The 10,237-nt window shown below is 27.7% G+C and overlaps 1 protein-coding gene across 1 annotated transcript; it reads right to left on the reverse strand.

The window, feature by feature from the left end:
- Positions 1–4,850: 4,850 nt before the first annotated feature.
- On the reverse strand, positions 4,851–9,649 carry LOC145950465 (serine/threonine-protein phosphatase 7 long form homolog). The gene is made up of 5 exons (XM_083061556.1): positions 9,631–9,649; positions 5,480–5,746; positions 5,245–5,380; positions 5,070–5,160; positions 4,851–4,970 (listed from the first exon to the last, which is right to left on the reverse strand). The coding sequence occupies exons 1-5, from the start codon at positions 9,647–9,649 to the stop codon at positions 4,851–4,853; spliced, it is 633 nt and encodes a 210-aa protein (XP_082917682.1).
- Between the last annotated feature and the right edge of the window lie 588 nt (positions 9,650–10,237).

Raw genomic sequence — 10,237 nt, forward strand, 5'->3', positions numbered from 1 at the left:
AGTTCTGATGAGTAAGCTACCGAAATGTATATGTATGTTGTCAGTATAACTTGTACAAATTAATTCATTTAAGTCATCCTCAAATATACAATCTCATATTTGTACTATAATAATAATATATAATAATTTTATATTACAAATAATAATAATAATAATAATAATATATTTAGTTATTCTTTATTTATATGTACTTACTTTTATAATTAACATCTACTTATTTCGATTTAAAATTATAATTTAAATTATTTAAATTTTTTAATTTATGATGACAATATAATTTATAAAATTATAAATATTTATTTATTACATACTTATAAATTAAATTTTAATATTTTAAATAAATTATTAATTAATTTAATATATTTATTTACCTTAAATCAAACATATAAAGTTAAAAAAAAATGTATTTATCCTTGTTTTATTTTCTAATTATCAACTATTAATAAAATACTAACTTAAAATCTTATCTAATTATATATAATATTCTCATATCAAATTTAAAACCAGATATTAGTTATACAAAAATATTAAGATCATATAGTAAATTGTCAATAAGATTTTAGTTAAATAATTTAAAATAATTAATGTTTCAATTATATTGTTAATTAAAAAATAATTTATTCCAAAACTAATTAATTTTTTTATATTAATTATTAGTAAAATTTAATAATTTTTAAATTAACAATTAATTGGATCGATGAAATTCAACACACACGATAAGTTATTGAGCGGAATAACTTTACCAAGAGTTATTTTGTAAGTTATCTTAAATCAAACATATAAAATTCAAAAAATGTATTTATCCTTGTTTTATTTTTAATTATCAACCATTAATAAAATACTAACTTAAAATCTTATCTAATTATATCATAATATTTTCATATCAAATTTAAAACCAGTTCTTACATTTTGCGACAAATATAAATTTTTCTGAAATATTCCATCAATAATATAGTTTTTCTTACAAAAATTTTCTCATCGAAAATATAAATTTTCCGACAGATTTAATTTTGTTTTTATAAGAAATCGTCTTCGATTAATATAACATTTTGTATATATGATATAACAGTAAAAGATTTTCAATTTAACGGTTAAATTTACAAAATTCACATTTGATATAAAGTTATTGAGTGGTGTAACACTTAGTAAAATTTACACTGATGTAATTATAAACCCCCTCATATATATATATATATATATATATATATATATATATATATTAAATGTGACTTTTACTAATTATTACACCGCTCAATAACTTTATATTAAATGTGAATTTGGTAAATCCAACTGTTAGATTGAAAGTTCATATCTCTCATAGATTATATATACAAAACTTTATATTAACCCAAGATGATTTGATACTTCATTTTTATAAAACAAAATTGATGTAATATATTCATTTCAAAATACACTAAAATATAAACAATTTGATTACCTTCCAGTTGTTGTTCAATTTTAACAAAATTTGATATACACTTATAAAGTGTATGAACTTTCAATTTAACGGTTGGATTTACAAAATACACATTTAATATAAAGTTATTGAGCAGCATAATACTTAATAAAAGTTACATTGGTATAATTATAACCCCCTATATATATATATATATATATATATATATATATATATATATATATATATATATATATATATATATATATATATATATATATATATATATATATATATATATATATATATATATATATATATATATATATATATATATATATATATATACAGGGACGGATGTACGTTTGGAATAGTGGGCACTTGCCCCACTACGATTTGACATATACATAATTTTTTATCTAAAAAAATAATATATTTTAAAAAAATAAAAATTATATTCTAATAAAATAAAAATATAGATTCAGAAAAAATGTTTATTTATTTTATATCTGTCAAATTTTTGAAAGAAATTAATTCTCATGTAATAAAAAAAATTTCTTAATAATGAATTAATTTTTTAAAAAAGTTTAATTATAATATATGTATATATATATATATATATCTTAATATTCACATATATAGTGTAATATATTAAAATAAAAAGTTTTTTGATAAAATAAAATTTTTACCATGCATGTTTATCTTTTGTGTTTTTTATTTATTGTATACGTTGATTGAAAAAATCAAAATAGTAAAATTGTATATATTGATTAAAAAAATCAAAATAAGAAAAATCAGAAGATTTATGTTCCATTTAGAATTGTTATTATAAGATATATTTTAAAATAAATTATCATCTAAAAATATATATTAGATATTAAAAACATATTTATATCATAAATAAATTAAACTGGATTTTTATAAAATTTAACATATTTATTTTTATATTTTTAGTAGTGTTAAAAAGATGGACATTTAAAATAAAATTTATAAAATTTAACATTGTAAATTATTCAATAATATGTGATGTGATAACTCAAAAATTAAGTTATAAAATGATAATTATACTTATTTATATACTCTAACACATCTTACATACAAGATAAATTCATAAGTTTGTTGAAAGATAAATTTATATTCTAGTCACGATTTTGAAATTATATAAAGAAAAAAAAATCGTGTACCTCATGTTAAAGAAAGTATATATAAAATTGTTAATAAAATATAAGTTCATTAAGATAATATACATAATACTTCAAAAAAAAACTTTTAAATTCTAATAAAAAAAATTGCTGAAAATTTTGCGACGGTTTATGACTAACTGTCGCAATGTTAAATTTGCGACGGTTTATGATAAATCGTCGCAATGTTAAACAAATTTTGCGACGGTTTACGATAAACCGTCGCAATGTTGAACAATTTTGCGACGGTTTTAAAAAATTGTCGTATGAAGGGTCGCAATATCAAAGCGACGACGGTTTCTAGATAACCGTCGCAATTTGTCCATCGCAATTTATCATTTTTCTTGTAGTGACCACCAGATTCCTTAAACTCAACATCGTAGCAGGTGGCTTGTAGAGGCTGACATTATAATACTCATCACCACGATAGACACCTAGAGAGGCATCATAATACTCACCTCATAGGAGCAGCACCAGATTCTTGCCAACCAGAAGACGCTTGGAGAGACATCATAATACTCGTTTAGCAAAGCATCACCAACATCTTGCTAATCTTAGCCTAAAATAGGGGCATGCCGGCCATCCCTTTCTCATCATCCCCAAGGGCATTTTGCAAACACCAATTTAAGGACATCATCGAGCTCCTCAAAACAAAGAAAAAACCCAAGATCATGAAGTCCCCTGTTGGAGTTGTTGTTTGTAACATCCCAAATTTTCTACTAGTATAATAGTTAATTATTGTTTATTTTTATATTTATGGAGGTTATTTTCTTATAGATATTTCAATGGGTTTTATAGAATGTTTTAAAGGTTTTTAATATTTATGAGTATTTTAATAATAAATATTTATGAAAATTATTTTTGATAATATTTTGATTTTTTAGTAGCCCTGAACGGGCCATTCTAAACTACTAAAATGGCCTTTAAACCGTAGATTGGGAATGGGCTGTTCCACTTTGGGAACGGGCCGTTCCACACATGGTCGTTGTGGGTTAAATTGTAATCCCAGAACGGGCCGTTCTGGTTTGAGAACGGGCCGTTCTGGATATGAAATTTTAGCATGATGAATGAGTCCAGAACGGACCGTTCTGGATTTGAAACGGGTCGTTCTGACCACTCCTGATGCCTATAAATAGAACGCTCCAGCACTCCTAAAAGCACATTTTTCACTTCTGACCTCTTTTTTCTTCTACACTCTCTGAAGACCAAGGGAGAACCCAGAAGAGGGGACTAGGAATATCTGGCTTTAGTTTCAGCTCCTGCTTATCGAGGTAAGGGGGAGTGAGAAACCTCGCTTTGGGTGTGAGAATATATGTTCGGTAATGGGATTGGCCCCCAATCCTATGTTTGTTGTATGCTCATGTATGAGGGGTTTTTCCCAATTATATATGTTTCTTCTATTGCTCTTCTTATATGTAAATAATTGTATGATTTGATATCTATGTGGGTTCTTGAGAGAACCCTATGAGAAACAGGCAAAATATGAATGTTTTCTGTTTTGCTATCTGATTTCTCTATTGTATTCCTTGTTGAATGTAATGTGTAAATATGTGATTAATTTTGAGAATAAATATGTTTTAATATGATTTAGAGTGCTCTATGGGTTCCTGCGCAAAACCCTATGAGAAATAGGCAAAATATGAATATTTTCTATTTTGATTTATGATTGTTCTGTTATATTCCTTGTTTGATGAGATGTAAAAATATGTATTTAATTTTACAAATAGACGAGTTTTGATATAAATTAAAGTGCTCTATGGAGGTTATGTGAATATGATGAGATAATGTGATAATGTGATATGATGATGTAATGTGAAATGTGATTGAGACATGAGATATGAAGATGTGGTAATGTGATATGATGATATGATGATATGTATTTAATTAAAGTGCGTATGAAATGGTGGATTCATTGAAAGAGATTGGGGATGTTGTTCCACACTATAAGGTGGGTGGTTATCTCCAGCCACTGGGGATGTTGTTCCTATAGTTGTTGGGAGTTGTGTACTAGAAGTGGATTCATGATATGAAGAATATTGGTTACAAAGAAATAATTTAGAATTAGCACGAAACCATTGCAAATACTTAGGAGTGTGTTGGAGAAGCCCCTGAAGTGGTTCCCGAAAAATAAAATGTTTGCGTCTGTCTTTTCAAATAGAAATCCAGTCTGCATGTTGTTTAGCCTAGTTGGTGTCGCTATGTCCTCTCATGTCTATTTCATGCATTTTATCAAGATTATTGTCTTCATTGGGGATTGGTTGCCATAAGCCAAATTACAATTGGACTCTATCAGTTTGATGCCAGACTACAACTACAAATGAAGTTGAAGCAATACAAGAAGTCCATATTCTAAAATCCTTATAAGCACGTGTTGGCAGTGGAACTAAAATTCCCTATATGGCATCCATAGAAACTGAAAAAAGAAAAAGGTTTAGGGTATGACTTAATTGAGTAAAAGAGAGTATGTGTGAGAGAATTTGACATTGTATTACCTCGTTATGGTTCATGTTGTCATATCTTAATATGTAGCCAAGTAAGTCTCCATGGGGCGTGCCTATAAATCTTATCCCTCTTCCTGACCACCTAAAACATTTGTACATTGATAAAATTTTAGGTAAAAAATTTAGTTGTTCGATGTATTAAAGTGGTATAAAAATTAATCCATACCTCGATGCTAGCGGAAATGTAATATCCCATTGGACTCTTGGTTGGATAAAGGGCATGCGATACCAAGCCCAAGACTGTAGAAGCAAAGAACATCCACCCATTTTCTTTGATGATGAATAGATTGCCCTACACATTTCTATGTACAAATGTGCCAAACAAGCAGAACCCCAACTATATCGTCCTGCACGTTCTAAGTCAGCCAATAGTGGTAAATACATTAAGTGAAGTCTATTACCTGACTTGTCTGACATAATGACACCACCGATCAACCCTAAGATATATGCCCTGCAATGTTGGTGCAATTGTTGTTCAATAGGTTCATCTGGTAGTGCAATTGTATGGTCTCTTAACCATTTTAGTTTTATGGTTGAGCCAACTAGAGCTTTCCCTTTCGGAGGTACGAAGCCTAACAACTCGTAACACAATTCATCCCAATCAAAGAAAGTTGGTCCTGTGACTGGTTTGCCGTCGATCCTTAAACCTAGTTGTAGTGCCACATCTTCTATAGTGCAAAAAATTTGAATTAGTTTGTCTCATTGCGTAAGGAATCCAAAGACTTTGTGCAGAGTGTCATTGCCTTGGTCCTTGAGCATCATAAATTTAATGCTTTATGCAATGTCATCAATTGCTTTGTCCCAGAGCGTTAGGAATCCAATGACTTTGTGTAGTGTCTTCAATTGTGTTATCCTAGAGCGTCAGAAAAATCAATGTTTTGTGCAGAGTGTCATTGCCTTGGTCCCAGAGCGTCAGAAAAATCAATGTTTGTGCAAAGTGTCATTGCCTTGGTCCTAGAGTGTCAAAAAAATTAATGACTTTGTGCAGAGTGTCATTGCCTTGGTCCTAGAGCATCAGAAAAATTAATGAATTTGTGTAGAGTGTCAAGAATCCAATGACTTTGTGCAGTGTCATCAATGGCTTTGTCCTAGAGCGTCAGGAATCCAATTACTTTGCGTTTGTCCACATTAGATTGCTTTAGTTCTATATAAACCCTAAAAATAGGCTAAAATGCAAGAGATTGAAACATACAATCAATGGAGTTGTTAACTATTCCAGCCACTATTTATTATGATGGACAAATTATCTCCACTAAGCATGAAGGTACATTTGTTAGCAACGAGATTAAAACCCTATTGGTAAGCAACATGATGACTTATCAACAACTTAAGCAGGTTATTAATAATAACCTTCATCTTCCTCATTACAAAGTTGTCATAGATATCCACTACCGATACCCAAATTCATCTATCGGTGGTGTATATAAATATACAGCGTGTTGTCTAAGGGATGATGAAGATGTGGAGTGAATGTTTTCATTGTTCACAAAACTGCACAACCTAACAAGTCTTGAATTGTATGCTATCACGACGTATATTGGATTAATGCATAGGATGAAAGCGATTGAAAAATACATTTACCAAGCAATGAAGTTAGACAACTAATGTTATATGATTTATGTTTTATGTTATTTATCTATTATGTTTGAAGTTTGTTTAAATTGTGTCTTTTTTTAAATTATTTTCATTTTAATGATGTAACTGTTATAATTAGTGTACTTAATATATAATGTCATTAATATTTAAAAAAAATAATATTGTCATTTATGTAATAATCAATTTAATTATCTTTAATTATTAATACAAAATTAATATATTTATTATTATATTACAATTCTCAATTTTCTATATTTAATAAATTTAATTTAAATAAAAAAATCAATTTTATAATTCTAAAATTTAGTATAATAAATAAGTTTTAAAATTTTATTTATTTTTAACATAAATTTAAAATATTATACAAAATTTTATAATTTTATATATAATTCTGAAAGTTATAATTAACTATATTTATTTTAAAAAATTTAAAATCATAAATATTATAATTTATAAATAAATATAATATTAATTTTATTATTAAGTATTATTCTTTATAAATTATTTAATTTAAATATTAAATATATTTTTTAAAAATTAATTATGCTTTTTTTAAAAATCTGAAAATCAAAAAAGGAAAAATAATTTAAAAAAAACTGAACAAAAAAAGCCCAAAAAAATGAAAAAAAAAACCAGGTGAAAAATTGATTACTGGGTAATTATTCTTTGATTAGTTACTAATTTTTATTTAATATATATTTATACAAATTTTAAATATGATTTATTGGATTTTTTTTAATATATAAAAAAAATTATTTATTTAAATAACTTGGACCGGTTATTATTTACCCAAATAACCCACTTTGAGTCCGAGGTGAGAAATCGGTTACTGGGCTATTTTTTCCATGCGTAATTATCTAATTTAATTTTTATGTATCATAATTACTTATAAATTAATTTTATTATTTTAAAATAAATTATTAATAAAAAATAATTACCCACGGATACATCTGTGGGTAATTATCTAAATTAATTTTTATTTATCATACTTACTTATAAATTAATTTTATTATTTTTAAAATAAATTATTAATAAGAATAATTGTCCATGGATACATCCGTGGGTAATTCCGTGCGTAATTATCTAATTTAACTTTTATTTATCATAATTACTTATAAATTAATTTTATTATTTTTAACATAAATTATTAATAAAAAATAATTACCCACGGATACATGTGTGGGTAATTATCTAATTTAATTTTTATTTATCATTCTTACTTATAAATTAATTTTATTATTTTTAAAATAAATTATTAATAAAAATAATTACTCACGAATTTATCTGTCAGTAATTATCCATGGATTTATCCGTCAGTAATTACCCGCGGATAAATCTGTGGGTAATTACCCACAGATACATTCGTGGATAATTATCTAATTTAATTTTTATTTATCATAATTACTTATGAATTAATTTTATTATTTTTAAAATAAATTATTAATAAAAATTAATTATCCACGGATACATCTGTCGGTAATAACGTCAGTAATTTCGTGGGTATTGTTCATAATATTTTTAAAAAATCATTTTAAATTGTATTAAATAATAATCTTGTTTTATTAAAAACAATATAGTTCAAAATTGGTAAAATTATTATAAATTTTAAGAAATTATCTTTTAAATTTAGACTATCATGCATCAATATCATTTCACTAATTATATATTTCTCAATTTAAACAAAATTAACTATATAATATTAAAATATATTGATAGTAAATTATTATTTTATACTATCATTTAACTATAAATTTTATATATAAAATTAGTTAGTATGGTAAATTAATTAGCATAAGAAAATTAGTTAAGTATTTAAGAATTTAATTTGTTAATCTTTTATCATTAAATTTTTTAAAGTTACCGACGAAATTTTTTTTCCATTTTTTATGAACAATGTTTTAGACAGATAATCCGTGGAAAATATTTGTTTGAAATTAAACATCATAATTTTCCCACGGAAAAAATCCGTGGGTAATATCCATTTGAAATTTTAGAAGGAAAAAATCTGAGTAATATCTGTTGAAATCAATTATGTTTTAGACAGACACATATCCATCGGAAAAATCCGTCGGAAATGTTATTTTTCAGACGGATATTTATTCGTGGAAAAAAGTCTGTCGGTAATAAGTGTTTTCTTTTTGTAGTGATGTAGTTCCTATTATCTTGTCATAATAGGACCCACTTAAGGAGTTGATGAACATTATTATTGTCTCTTTATTGGATAGTTGGGGCTCCACTTGTGCAGCCAACTCTCTCCACTTCTGAGTGTGAGCTTTGAAAGGCTCATCACCTTTCTTGCTCAAGCTTTATAAATTAGACCTATCAGAAATCAGGTCGATATTGTACTTATATCACCGGAGAAAAGCGTCGGCGAGCTATTTCCACGTCTGGATTTTCCCTCCGTCCAACTGCATGTACAAGTTAAGGGCAACATCAGATAAACTCTCTTAAAAACAATGTATAAGAAGTTTTTCGTTGCTTATATGGGTGGCCATTTTCCTACAGTACATCATCAAATGTCTTTTCGGACAACTGGTCCTAGTTTACTTCTGAAAATCAAGGATTTTGAACTTGGTGGGGAATTGGATGTCCTACACCAAGCACATTTTCGCAGCCTCTTGAATGTCGAAGTTGTGGTTTTCCATGACTCCCAATCTTTCCTCCAAAGCATTCAAGTGATCCTTGGAAACATCCTCGACATTACTAGCACTATTATCCTTGTGTTGTAGCTAGTTCATAGCTTCGCACATTTTCGTCATTTATTCCTTGAGCTGCTTGAGCTCTTCATTCAGCACGCGATTTCTTTCTTCCAAGGCTTCCATAACTTTTATCCTTTGTGTCCTTGTGAATACGAAGTGTTAAAAAGCCACCTTCGAGGTACAATGGTATATTTCTATTTAGGCTTATTGAATGGGTATGTTCGAGGGATATTTCTAATAAAGACTTGGTGACTCACCTTTGTGGAGGTATGTCATTGGTGTTCCATTTCGTAATATTTTACGATGTGATAAAGGTAGCATTGATTCATTTGTGTTTTTGTTAGGAATTTCCCACTAACCCCATATATATGAGTGGTGTACATGCTCTTTTTTTGTATATTTACATTTATTATTTTTATCTCAGGGGAATTAAAAAAAAATAAGAACGAATGGTTTGAACAAACAATAATGCAACAATCATATGCTCAAACAACATACACCCGTAAGCGATCACGTTCGAGTCCATGGTTTGTGGTCCCTATCAAAGAAAGTGCTTTGTATGGGAAAGTTCTAACTGTCCTCACTAGTTTTTAAAGGCTCCCAAGGTGCCCCCATCATGGGGACCTAGTATCTCTGTCACCGTCACTGTAGACACCCAATTTCATCCGGGCTCACAAAAGCAATGAAATAGACGCCTATTATCAAGGAAAGGAGCTCTCGAAGCATGGAAACAACAGGTCATGACATCAGAAGACCTAAAGCCTAAATAAGCTGGTTTTAGTTGTAACAACCCAATTTTCACTAGGCCAAGAGCCCAATTAAGGTGGTTTAGTAGCCCGAAATGGGCCGTTCCAAATTACTAAA

The sequence above is a fragment of the Cajanus cajan genome, chromosome 8, assembly GCF_000230855.2.
Source record: "Cajanus cajan strain Asha chromosome 8, NIPB_CcT2T_4, whole genome shotgun sequence".
NCBI classification, from domain to species: domain Eukaryota; kingdom Viridiplantae; phylum Streptophyta; class Magnoliopsida; order Fabales; family Fabaceae; genus Cajanus; species Cajanus cajan.

What these genes read in the sequence shown, in the direction of transcription:
- LOC145950465 (XM_083061556.1), bottom strand. An exon ending in ACATTTCCGCTAGCATCGAG is followed by an intron (nt 5,161 to 5,244) that starts GTATGGATTAAT and finishes CAAATGTTTTAG; the next exon opens with GTGGTCAGGAAGAGGGATAA. An exon ending in ACAACATGAACCATAACGAG is followed by an intron (nt 4,971 to 5,069) that starts GTAATACAATGT and finishes GATGCCATATAG; the next exon opens with GGAATTTTAGTTCCACTGCC.